The following is a 13,890-nucleotide window of genomic DNA, read 5'->3' as shown; positions in this document are numbered from 1 at the left end:
AATAATGACATTACTTATAGAGAGACGACAGGTTGTATTTTAATAACGACAAACTGCTTGGAGAGATAACATCCCCTCAGACATTATAACAGGCAATACCTCTTTCTTTCTTGGCACTTGTGAGGTGGAGACTGACAGCATGGAAATAAAAAAAACAACTTTCTTCATGACAAAGCACACTGAGCTTTGGCCCATAGTGGGGTTCAGATGTGACACTGAGGCAGAATGTAATGGGTTCATCTGTTACTTCAAACACTTGATTGCAAAATTGAAAGTTGAACTGGGAAACTGAGGGAAAAGGCTCCATTGGTCAGGGTCATACCTGGCACATAGGAAGATGGTGGTGGTTGTCTGAGGTCAGTCATCTCAGCTCCAGGATATCTCTGCAGGAGCTCCTCAGCGTAGTGTCCTCGGCCCAACCATCATCAGCTCTGATGAAGAGTCATCTAGACTTGAAGTGTTACCTTGCTCTCTCTCCAAGGATGCTGCCTGCCCCACTGTGATCTCCGCAGCGAGTTTGTTTCAACGTGTGTTCAAAGAGCTAGAGGACTGAGGAGGTCACGGTGTTGTGGCAGTGAGATAGGGATTCACTGAATCTGATCTCCAGCATTGTTGTTTTCAGTACAGATTCCAGCATCTGCAGTAATTTGCTCCAATCAGCTTCAGCTGCTTCAGCAACAACGTTGTCTCTATCACAAGGTCAGAACTGGGATGTTCATTGACGATTGTGCCATATTCAGCACCATTCACAACTCCTCAAATACTGAAGCAACCCAGGTCAAACTGGACCCTAGACTTAATCCAGGTTTGTGCGGACAAGTGACAATTAACATTCATAGGACACATTCACTCCACACCAATGTCAGGCAATCAACGACAGAAAACGATCACTCCTTGATATTCAGTGGTATTACCACTAGTGATCCACCACGAAAAACATCCTGCGGATTACCATTGACCAGAAACTCAGCTGGACTTGCCAATATAAACACAGTGGTTCCAAGAGCAGGTCAGAGGCTAAGAATACTGCGGTGAGTAATTCACCTCCAGTCTCCCAAAGCTTCTCCACCATCTGCAAGGCACAAGTCAGGAGTGTGATGGAATACACAGGAGTGTGATGGGTGCAGCTCCAACAGCGTTTGTGAATCATGACAGCACACAGAACAAAAGCAGCCTGCTTGACTGCACCACATCCACAAGCATCCACTCCCTGCATCACCAATGCCCAGTAGCAGCAGTGTGTACCATACAATATAAAATCACCAAGTCTCCTTCTAAATCACAACCACCACTACTTCGAAAGGCAAGGGCAGCAGATATATGGGAACACCATACCTACAAACTCCCTTTCCCAAGCCGCACACCATCCTGATTTGGAAATATATCACCAATCCTTCAGCGTCTCTGGGTCAAAATCCTGAAATTCCCATCCGAACAGCAGTGTGGGTGTACCTCCATGAAATAGACTTCCTTGTTTCAAAAAGGTAACCCACCGCCACTTTCTCCAGGCCAATCAGAGGTGGGTAATAAATTCTGGCCCAGCCAGCAATAACCACATTCCCTGAACAATTGAAAGAAACACTGAACTGAGAGTCCCATCGCAGCCTGAGGGGACAGGCTGCATTGTTAGACGTTCCATCTTTAGGATGAGTTTTTAAACTAAGATCCCATTTGTCCTCTCATTTAGCTCAAAGCACAACTTTGAAAAAGAGTATTGACATTGTCAAAAGAACATGACGCAGGAGCAAGAATAGGCCATTCGGCCCGACAAGCCTGCTGTACCATGCCATAAGGTCTAATCATGGTCTTGAAACCATTCTCCTGTCTGTCCTGCATAAACCTCGACTCTTTGTCAACCAAAAGTCTATGTAACTCAGCCTTGAGCATATTTCATAACCACTTTTAATTGAGGAACAAAAGTCAAAAACTAATAATCCTCTGGGAGGAGAAATTCCCTTCATCTTGGTCTTAAATGGGAGACCCTTTGTTTTATAACTATATCCCCTTGATCTGTGTTCAATTCTAGTCTCCCTGCTATAGGAAAGATGCTGTTAAACTTAAAAGGGTTCAGAAAAGATTTACAAGGATGTTGCCAGGATTAGAGGGTTTTTTGGTACAGGGAGAGACTGAACAGGCTGTGGCTGTTTTCCCTGGAGTGTCGGAGGCTGAGGGGTGATCTGACAGAAGTTTAGAAAATAATAAGGGACGTGGATAGGGCGAATAGTCAAGGTCTTTTTCCCAGGGATAGGGGAGTTCAAAACTAGAGGGCACAGACTTAGGGTAAGAGATGAAAGATTTAAAAGGGACTTAAGAACATAGAACATTACAGCACAGTACAGGCCCTTCAGCCCTCAATGTTACGTTGGCCTGTGGAACCGATCTGAAGCCCACCTAACCGACCCATTTTCGTCTATATGTCTATATGATCATTAAAATGCCCTTAAAGGTGGCGAGTCTACTATTTAAGGGGCAACTTTTTCACACAGAGGATGATGCGTGCATGGAATGAGTTGCCAGAGGAAGTGGTGGAGGCTGGTACAATTACAACATTTAAAAGGCAGCTGGATGGGTATATGGATAGGAAAAGTTGAGAGGGATATGGGCCAAGTGCTGGCAAATGGGACTAGATTAGGTTAACATATCTGGTCAGCATGGACTATTTCTAATAGTGGGCTGGCTGCACAAAGACCACAGGCTCAGCATGTGGTCTGAATGCTGGGAATTGTGGCCCAACCCGGAAACTCCTGACAGATGGTGCTACTTTTCTCAATCAATATCACTGAAGCAGATGAGCCGGTTACTATCTCATTGCTGATCGAGGGACAATGCGGTGTGTAAAGAGACTGCTGTGTTTCCTACAGTTGAGGGTTTCTGTTCCTCATAAGCATGCTGCACATACCTAACGCCATACCTCAAACTACCCACGTACTAAAACCCAACATGTGCTTTTCAAATAGAAATCTATCCAATTTGCATCTAAATGAATTTATGATAACTGCAGAAACCATCGCCCTCGGACAACTGCTCCAAAGGCTGCTTTCTCACTGAAACATTCCTCATAGATTACTTTCAGAATTTCCGTCTCATTCATGCAGTGTCCATGTCCTCTTGTTGCATTGCACCGGACAAAGTGAAATAGCTTCTTACAGCTGCTCCCCTGACAATCTTTCAATCTATCTTTGTCAGTGAATGCCTCCACGATTTATGATGTGGAGGAACCGGTGTTGAGCTGGGGTGGACAAAGTTAAAAATCACACAACCCCAGGTTATAGTCCAACAGGTTTATTTGGAAGCACTAGCTTTCGGAGCGCTGCTCTTTCGTCAGGAAGCTGCAGAGCAGGACCATAAGATGCAGAATTTATAGCAAAATATTACAGTGTCATGCAACTGAAATGATATATTGAACAAACCTAGATTGCTATTAAGTCATCTTTTAGAATGGGTTGCAGGTTTCAGTTCATTAATATGTAAATCCCAGAACTTCTTTTAAGTCACGTTCTCGAAATAACTTAAAGTTTTACAACAAAAGGTGACGAATCAGCTCAGACAATGCATTAAAGGTGTGATGTTAGAGTCTGTCTGTATCCCAATCTTGAGTCAGACTGGTTCTAGTTCAAAAGTAGGAATTTATAAAATATTGACTGCCTGTGTTAACTGCCTGCAGATTGTGTGCTTTTTAAGGAAAATAGAATGTATCTGCAAATATAATTCTGCTGTTGGGGAGGTTTTAAACTAATATGGCAGAGGGTTGGGAACCAGAAGAGAAAACAGTGAGGTGGAGACTGGAGACTGTAAGAATTATGAAGATAGCATTAATAAAGGGAAGAGTAGGCAGAGAGCAGATGAGTGCAAAAAAACTGGTGGCCTGAAATGCATCTGCTTTAATGCAAGGAGTATAGTGTGTAAGGCAGATGAACTTAGGTCTTGGATTGGTGCCTGGGAGCATGACGTTATTGCAATCACAGAGACTTGGTTGAAGGAAGGGCATGATGATTGGCCATTAAATATTCCTGGATATAGACGCTTCAGACAGGACAGGGAGGGAAGTAAAAGAGAGGGTGGAGTTGCATTGCTGGCCAGGGATGATTTGTGCAGGGTAGATAGTGCCTTACCAACTTAATAGAGTTCTTCGAGGAAGTGACCAAGTTGACAGATGAAGACAGGGCTATAGATGTCATATACATGGACTTTAGTAAGGCGTTTGATAAGGTTCCCCATGGTAGACTAATGGAGAAAGTGAAGTCACATGGTCTAGGCAGCTGAGAACAGAATGGGCCCTGGAAGAATATCGGAAGAGTAGGACAAGTCTTAAATGAGGAATCAAGTGGGCTAAAAGGGGTCATGAAATAGCTTTAGTGAGCAGAATTAAGGAGAATCCCAAAGCATTTTATTCTTATATAAGAAGCAAATGGGTAACTAGAGAAAGGATTGGTCCACTAAAGGATAATGAAGGAAGGTTGTGTGTCAAATCTGAAAGAATGGGTGAGATTCTGAATGATTACTTTGCGTCAGTGTTCACTGACGAGAGGAACATGATGAATGTTGAGATTAGAGATAAAAGTTTGATTAGTCTGGATCACGTTGGCATAAGTAGGGAAGATGTGTTGGGTAGACTAGAGGTTATTACGGTGGACAAATCCCCAGGACCGGATGGAATCTATCCCAGGTTGCTGAGGGAGGCGAGAGAGGAAATAGCTGGAGATATCTTTGTGGCATTCTTAAATACAGGTGAGGTGCCGGAGGATTGGAGGGTTGCTCATGTTGTCCCCCTGTACAAGAAGGGTAGTAGGGATATTCCAGGTAACTACAGACCAGTGAGCCTGATGTCAGTGGTGGGAAAGTTGCTGGAAAAGGTACTGAGGGATAGGACCTATTCATATTTAGAAAAGAATGGGCTTATCAGTGATAGGCAACATGGATTTGTGCGGGGTAGATAGTGCCTTACCAACTTAATAGAGTTCTTTGAGGAAGTGACCAAGTTGACAGATGAAGACAGGGCTATAGATGTCATATACATGGACTTTAGTAAGGCGTTTGATAAGGTTCCCCATGGTAGACTAATGGAGAAAGTGAAGTCACATGGTGTGCAGGGTGTTCAGGGTGGATAAAGAACTGGTTGAGCAACAGGAGACAGAGAGTAGTAGTTGAAGGGAGTTTCTCGAAATGATGATAGGTGACCAGTGGTGTTCCACAGGGGCCAGTGTTGGGGCCACAGTTGTTTGTAATATACATAAATGATCTGGAAGAGGGCACTGTTGGTATGATCAGCAAGTTTTCAGATCACATGAAGATTGGTGGAGTAGCAGAAAGCATAAGGGACTGTCAGAGAATACAGGAGGATATAGATAGACTGGAGAGTTGGGCAGAAAAGTGGCAGATGGAGTTCAATTCAGACAAATGCGAGGTGATGCATTTAGGCAAGACTAATTCGAGAGCAAATTATACAATGAACGGAAGAGCCTTGGGAAAAGTTGATGGGCAGAGAGATCTGGGAGTCCAGGTCCATTTTACCCTGAAGGTGGATAGAGTGGTCAAGAAGGCACATAGTATGCTTGCCTTCATTGGACGGGGTATTGAGTATAAGAGCTGGCAAGTCATGTTAAAATTGTATAAGACATTGGTTCGGCCACATTTAGAATACTGTGTACAGTTCTGGTCATCACATTACTAAAAGGATGTGGATGCTTTGGAGAGAGTGCAGGGGAGGTTTACGAGGATGTTGCCTGGTATGGAAGGTGCTAGCTATGAAGAGAGGTTGAGTAGGTTAGATTTATTTTCATTAGAAAAAAGGGGACTGAGGGGGGACCTGATTGAGGTTAACAAAATCATGAAGGGTATAGACAGGGTGGATAGAGACAAGCTTTTTCCCAGAGTGAGGGATTCAATAACAAGAGGTCATGCTTTCAAGGTGAGAGGTGGAAAGTTTAAGGGGGATACACGCGGCAAGTACTTCACACAGAGGGAGGCGGTCATTTGGAACGTGGTGCCAGCAGAGGTGGTAGAGGCAGGCACAGTAGATTCATTTAAGATGCGTCTGGACAGATGCATGAGTAGGTGGGGAGCAGACGGATACAGATATTTAGGAATTGGGTGACAGGTTTAGACAGTTAATTTGGACTGGCTCAGGCTTGGAGGGCTGAAGGGCCTGTTCCTGGGCTGTAAATTTTCTTTGTTCTTTGTTCTTATATTTGTTCAGTAGCTGTAAACCTATCTTTATTGTGGTGACCAGAACTATATAAAACATTCAAAGTGTCACTGATTTACACAGTAGCAGGACTACCTTACTGTTGCAAGTACACCAGCGCCTCTACTTCCTCAAAAGGCTGAGGAAATTCAACATGTCCACAATGACTCTCACCAATTTTTATAGATGCACCATACGAAGCATCCTATCTGGATGCATCACAGCTTGCTCTGCTCAGGGACATAAGAAATTACAGGGAGTTGTGAACACAGCCCAGTCCATCACAAAAATCAACCTTCCATCCATCCACTTCATCTACACTTCTCGTTGACTTGGGAAAGCAGCCAACATAACCAAAGATTCCTCCTGGTTATATTCTCTTGCATCCACTTTTGTCAAGCAAAAGATATAAAAGTTTGAAAACAGGTACCAAAAGATTCAAGAACAGCTTCTTCCCCGCTGTTATCAGACTTATGAACAGATCTCTCATATTGCAACATTTAAGAGGTATTTGGATGGGTCCATGAACAGGAAGGGTTTGGAGGGATATGGGCCGGGTGCTGGCAGGTGGGACTAGATTGGGTTGGGATATCTGGTCGGCATGGACAGGTTGGACCGAAGGGTCTGTTTCCATGCTGTACATCTGTATGACTCTATTACTCTATATTTGAGTTGATCTTTCTCTGCACCTTGTCTGTAGCTGTAACACTATATTCTGCATTGTGTTCTATTACCCTGATGTAACTATATAAGGTATGATTTGTCTGGATAGCACGCAAAACAATACTTTACACTGTATCTCGGTAGACGTGACATTAATAAATCAAATCAAATCAAATCAAACTCAGCAATGAAATTTTAATACGTCTCAATGCTTGATGAGCTGCTTTTACTGTTGTCAAGTGTTGATGCAGTCACTTTCATTTCTTGTCAACCATTACCCAGAGCCCCAGCTAGTCCTAGTATTCCAGGTAGGAAGCTTGCAGTTCTCAATGGAGCCTTTATCTCGACAGACTGTAGTAATCCATATCTTTTGGATTTACAGCAATTGCATTGTTCATTGCTCTCTACCGGTACAACTGATACCGGTACCGGTACAAGGGGACATAAATTTAAGGTGAAGGGTGGAAGGTATAGGGGAGATGTCAGGGGTGGGTTCTTTACCCAGAGAGTGGTGGGGGCATGGAATGCGCTGCCCGTGGGAGTGGTAGAGTCGGAATCATTGGCGACCTTTAAGCGGCATTTGGATAGGTACATGGATGGGTACTTAATCTAGGTTAGAAGTTCGGCACAACATCGTGGGCCGAAGGGCCTGTTCTGTGCTGTATTGTTCTATGTTCTATGTTCTATGTTCTATGATTCTTTGCGGACTTCATTCCCTCAATTCATAGGGTTGGAGAGGACAGAGTGGAAGATTCCAACCAGATAGGACCAGGAATAGGCTCTTCAGGTGGTATGTCCGATCTGAATCTTACCTCCACATAGTCGGCTTGCCCAATAAAAGTCTATGATCATAATTTACCTTTTTTGAGACCAGGCGTGAGGACGGACGTGTGATAGATACTGGTCATTCCCACCAATCTACTGTGCACCAATCATTTGTGACTAGTCATCGAGTAGCGAGTCTCTTGGCCTATTGCAAGCCTCGACAGTAGCATCCCTTGACATGGAAAATAGGAGCAGGAATAGGCCATTCGGTCCTTCGAGCCTGCTCCACCATTAAATCTGATCATGGCTGATCTTGCAACATACTGTCCTGTTCCTGCTTTCTCCCCATACCCTTTGATTCCTTTAGCCTTAAGAACCGTACCTAACTTCTTCGAGAAAATATTCAATGTTTCAGCCACCACTACTTTCGGTAGCAGAGAATTCTAAAGGCTCACTACTCACTGGGTAACCTGCAATGGAGAGTTATAGGTTCCAGCGCTCTGAGGTTATCTTACCGGAATAACATCTCCTTTTTCATCGCAGACACACATCGTAACCTCAACGTTCTTCTGGGTGGTTTTGTTCTGTTTATCAAATTCTCCTTGGACCAGAGTGACGTAAATATCGTTCCGGACATCGCCTAGGTTTTGGAAAAGAAAAATTAAGTTTCCCCACTGAAATCTTCTGATACTTCTGTCAATCTAAGTGAGCACTGCACAGTCAGAGAGGCCACTGTTCAAAAGACACATTACCTCCATACTCCAGTCTGTCTATTGTAGTGGATGCTAAAAATTGTACGAGAGACAGAGAAGGTCTTGCATTTATACAGTGTCAGAGAGTCATCGAGATGTATAGCATGGAAATAGACTCTTTGGTCCAACTCGTCCATGCCAACCAACCCAATCTAGTCCCACCTGCCAGCTCCCAGCCCCATATCCCTCCAAACTCTTCCTATTCATATTCCCATCCAGACGCTTTTTAAATGTTGTAATTGTACCAGCCTTCACCACATCCTCTGGCAGCTCATTCTATACCCGTACCACCCACTTCATGAAAAAGTTGCCCCTTAGGTCTCTTTTATATCTTTCCCTTCTCACCCTAAACCTATGCCCTCTAGCTCTGGACTCCCCCATCTCAGGAAGAGACTTTGTTATTTATCCTATCCATGCCCCTCATGATTTTATAAACCTCTGTAAGGTCACCCCTCAGCCTCTGATGCTCCAGGGAAAATAACCCCAGCCTATTCAACCTCTCCCTATAGCTCAAATTCTCCAAGCCTGGCAACATGCTTATAAATCTTTTCTGAACCCTTTCAAGTTTCACAACATCTTTCCGATAGGAAGGAGACCAGAATTGCACGCAATATTCCAACAGTGGCCTAACCAATATCCTGTACAGCCGCAACATGACCTCCCAACTCCTGTACTCAATACTCTGACCAATAAATGAAAGCATACCAAATGCCTTCTTCACTATCCTATCTACCTGCGACTATACTTTCAAGGAGCTATGAACCTCTTTGTTCAGAAACAATCCCATGGATCTTACCCTTAAGTGTATAAGTCCTGCTAAGATTTGCTTTCCCAAAATGCAGCACCTCGCATTTATCCAAATTAAACTCCATCTTCCACTCCTCATCCCATTGGCCCATCTGATCAAGATCCTGTTGTAACCTGAGGTAACCCTCTTCACTGTCCACTACACCTCCAATTTTGGTTTCATCTGCAAACGTACTACCTATACCTCTTATGCTCACGTTTATATAAATAACGAAAAGTAGTGCCTTTCATTAGGATATTGCAGAAGTACTAAAGCATAGTCACTAACATAGGAAATACAGTACAGTTACTGTCACAATTTGAGAAGGCAGCTCATCACCACCTTTTCAAGGGCAACCTGGGATGGGAAATAAATGCTGGCCCAGCCAGCAATGCACACGTCCCACGAGTGAATTGAAAAAGGCAATCTGCACCCTCAAACATCGCAGAAATGACAGTTTAGGGATAACTAGATAATCTGCTTTCGTGATGCTAGTTCAGGAATCAACATAGAATTGAGTGAGTAATGGGAGCGGGCAGGAAGATGGAGTTGCGAACGAGATGAGATCAGCCATGATCTTATTGAATGGCAGAGCAGGCTCAAAAAGGGGCTGAATTTCCTGCTCCTGCACCTCGTTCTAACGATCAGGAAATCTAAGAGAACTCACCTCATTTCCTTTGAAAAAAAAATGCCATGGGGGACATTTCATGATCAGCAAAGAGTGCAGATCGGATCCTGCTTTAAAGGCTTCTCTGAAAGGTGACGCCTTTGACAGTGTGGCACTCCCTCAATGTGGCATTGGGAGGAGAGGCATACAATATCTGTACAAAGTTTCAGATGCGAGGCTTAAACTCACAAATTTGAGATCAATTGGTAAGACGGGCACCAACTTGGTTACAGCTGTTAACCCAAGTTATGAAGAGATAATAGAATCTAGAAGAATCAATCAGTTACAGGCTGTTATATTTCCAATCTATCTTCAGCAAATCATGTTACATCCAACCACATTGACAGCATCCACCACTTTAATTACAGTTTTCTGGACAGTTAGGCTCTTTTGGAGAATATAATTATCTAAGAGCCGTAGGATTGGTTTTACATTTTTTTGATCTAACTTATTTTTCTAATCAAGCTGTTACCCCTACACACCTCTGGAGCAGGTGGGACTTGAACCCAGGCCTCCTGTTACAGGAATAGGGACACTACCATGGTGCCGCAGAGGGCCCAAATGATTGGTTTTCCATGACAGTTTAACTTTTATCAGCAGTAACATGTTGACTTCTAAGCCCTCTGCTAACCTGGAGGCGAACTGAGAACATCCAGTTGGAGTCCTTTAATTGGCCCTCCGTGACTGCTAAATATTTGGTTTTGTGCCATTGCCCAACTCCACAGCAGGGCTGATGGGAAGGATGTAGACAGAGAACCAGCACCAAGGCTAGCATCTCCACGCATAGATCCAACCTTGCTCTCCATTCCTCTGGGATTGCTTGCCATCGGATTTGAAACCTGCAGCAGAAGTAGGAATGACGCCATAAACTAAAAGTTCATTCCACCTCAAAGATTCCTCTTTATTTTTAAACTTTGCCAATGAGTGGTGAGTTGCAGATCATTCAAGGGTTTGAGTTACTGTGGCAACTCTTGTTGTTTGGTTTTATGCCAGTCCATAAGTTTGCATTCAAGACAGACTGGTGGCAAAGAAGGAAAGGTCAAAGACTGTCTTCAGGCTTGTGCATCTTTACAATGTGGCGTATTCCATCTTGAGACTAAATACTTCAATGCACTGAATTCAGATAGATACCAGGCTATAATTTTACTGTTACCAGTTAAATTTGTGGTACACTATTCCAGAAATGTTATCCCCTAATGCGAGTTCATCCAACCCACACGCTTCTCCATCATCTTAACACCACCCACACTGTGCTATTTATGTGCAGTGATGAGCAACTCTGTGACATCATCGCAATATTCCAGCAGGGTCCTGAAGACCTTGGAGCTACAATAGCAATGATGGAGATTCCAACTTCTTCCCATTATGTTGCTGACCAGGAACCCAACCCACCTTTACTGCCCCACCATACTGTTTGTTAGAAGGATCTCTGGATTGATACGCAATCTGTTTGAATGTGTTATGAAGACAGCTTACTTGGATATCAAGGGTTCTCAAATGGGACTCAAACCTAGAGTTTCTGCCTCAGGCACGATATCCCCTGTACCACAGACTTCCTTGACAATGAGGAGCAATACATGCACTACTGGGGTTACAAATGGGTTTCATTCCTGAGTCCATTTGTAAGTTGATTTGTGTACAAGTCAGAATACAATATAGAACATAGAACATTACAGCACAGTACAGGCCCTTCAGCCCTTGATGTTGCAACAACCTGATTGTTGAACCAATCTGAAGCCCATCTAACTTACACTATTCCATTCTCATCCATATGCCGATTCAATGATCATTTGAATGCCCTTAAAGTTGACAAGTCTAATACTGTTGCAGACAGGCTGTTCCACACCTCTACTACTCTTTGAGTAAAGAAACTACCTCTGACATCTGTCCTATATCTATCACCCCTTAATTTAAAGCTATTTCCCATTGTGCTAGCCATCACCATCTGAGGAAATTGCAAATTTACTCACCCATCCTTCTGTGCCCTCATCCAGGTAATTTATATAAATGACAAACAACAGTGGACCCAAAACAGATCCTTGAGGTACACTACTAGTAACTGAACCCCCTCAACCACCACCCTCTGTCTTCCTTCAGTTAGCCAATTTCTGATCCAAACCGCTAAATGACTCTCAATCTCATGTTTCCATATTTTCTGCAATAACCTATCATGGGGAACCTTATCAAGTGCCTTATTGAAATCCAAATACACAGCATCAACCACTTTAACCTCATCCACCTGCTTGGTCACATTCTCAAATAACTCAATAAGGTTTGTGAGGCATGACCTACCCTTCACAAAACTGTGTTGATTATCCCTAATCAACTTATTCATCTCGAGATTATTATAAATCCTAAATCTTCCAACACTTTACCCACAACCGAAGTAAGGCTCACAGATCCATAATTTCCAGGGCTGACTTTATTCCCCTTCTTGAACAAGGGGACAACATTTGTTATCCTCCAGTCTTTTGGCACTATTCCTGTAGACAATGATGACATAAAGATCAAAGCCAAAGGCTCGGCAATCTCCTCCCTGGCTTCCCAAAGAATCCTCGGATAAATCCCATCCGGCCCAGGGGACTTATCTATTCTTACACTTTCCAGAATTGCCAACATCTCTTCCTTATGCACCTCAATCCCATCTATTCTAGTAACCTGTATCTCAGTATTCTCCTTGACCACATTGTCTTTTTCTAATGCGAACATTGATGAAAAGTATTCATTTAGTGTTTCCCTATCTCCTCTGACTCAACACACAACTTCCCACTACTATGCTTGATTGGCCCTAATATTACTATTGTCATTCTTTTATTCCTGATATAGCTATAGAAAGCCATAGGGCTTTCCTTGATCCTATCTGCCAACGACTTCTCATGTCCCCTCCTGGCTTTTCTTAGCTTTCTCTTTAAGTCTTCCCTGGCTAACTTTCAATATAGAGAATATAAAATAGCTATTCATAATTATAAGCAAACAATTACATATCAGATCCTTAAAATTAATATTAATATGGGATCTTATTTGTAACTACAAACATTTGTAAGAAATCAAGAGCCCCTTTATTTAGTCAATTGTCAGAGGCACTAGACTTTAACTGAGATAAAAGGAGGTTACATAGGATTGTTTCTCGGATACCATTTGTTTTTAGTCATCATGAGATGTGGTCATCGCTGACTGGGCCAGCATTTATTGCCTGTCCCTAGTTGCCCTTGAGAAGGTGGTGGTGAGCTGCTTTATTGAACCACTGCAGTCCACATGCTGCAGATAGACCCACAATGCACTTAGGGAGGAACTTCCAGGATTTTGACCCGGTGACACTGAAGGAACACCGATATATTTCCAAGTCAGGATGGTAAGTGGCTTAGATATGGGTGTTGTATCTGTGGCCCTTATCTTTCAAGGCAGTAGAAGTCATGAGTTTGGAAAAGGTTACCTAAGGAGACTTGATAAATTTCTGCAGTCCATCTTGTGGATGGAACACACTGCTGCTACTGAGCATCGGTGGTGGAGGGAGTGGATGTGGCACCGATCAAGCGGGTTGCTTTGTCTGGTATTCTTGAGTGTTGTTGGGGTAGCACCATCCAGGCAAGTGAGGAGTGTGCCTTGTAGATGGTGGACAGCATCTGGGGAGTTGGGAGGTGACTTACTCTCTCCAGTGTTCTTAGACTCTGACCTACACTTATAGGTCTAGTCCAATTCAGTTTCTGGTTTATGACAACCTGAGGATATTGATAGTGGGGAATACAGCGATGGTAATACCATTAAATTTCAAGCACAATGGATGATATTCATATTATGTAATATTCTGATTCCCTCTCTGTTCTACCCAAGTCAAGACCATAACTTGCATGGATAATTTTCTCTATTTCATCTCAGTGTTGTTTTTTTTTCAAAAGAAAACACAAACATCTAGGCTGACCTAGCAGAGGTCAAATGCCAAAAGGCAGCTTTCTGACAACTCAGCTATACAGATACTCCCATTACCTCCTTAGCCAGGCTACTTTATTAGGTACAAAGCTAACCTAATTACAAACTTAACAAAATCAATAAAATTTCACACACTTAAATCCAT

The 13,890-nt window shown here is 43.1% G+C and overlaps 1 protein-coding gene across 2 annotated transcripts in view; it reads right to left on the bottom strand.

Annotated features, from left to right (window-relative positions):
• Positions 1-13,890, bottom strand: part of LOC122553785 (dedicator of cytokinesis protein 2-like) — a 1,246,386-nt gene that overhangs the window by 995,482 nt on the left and 237,014 nt on the right. For both annotated transcript variants that reach the window (XM_087991733.1, XM_043698147.2), the window contains exon 14: positions 8,128-8,252. In XM_087991733.1, the coding sequence (XP_087847859.1) occupies positions 8,128-8,252 (125 nt within the window). The remainder of the gene's footprint in view (positions 1-8,127; positions 8,253-13,890) is intronic.

Source organism: Chiloscyllium plagiosum, unplaced genomic scaffold (genome assembly GCF_037043375.1).
Source record: "Chiloscyllium plagiosum isolate Xiang-an unplaced genomic scaffold, Cpla_swu_hap1 HiC_scaffold_1, whole genome shotgun sequence".
Classification (NCBI taxonomy): Eukaryota; Metazoa; Chordata; class Chondrichthyes; order Orectolobiformes; family Hemiscylliidae; genus Chiloscyllium; species Chiloscyllium plagiosum.
The sequence above is the reverse complement of the archived record's forward strand: the minus strand, read 5'-3'. Positions and strand labels throughout refer to the sequence as shown.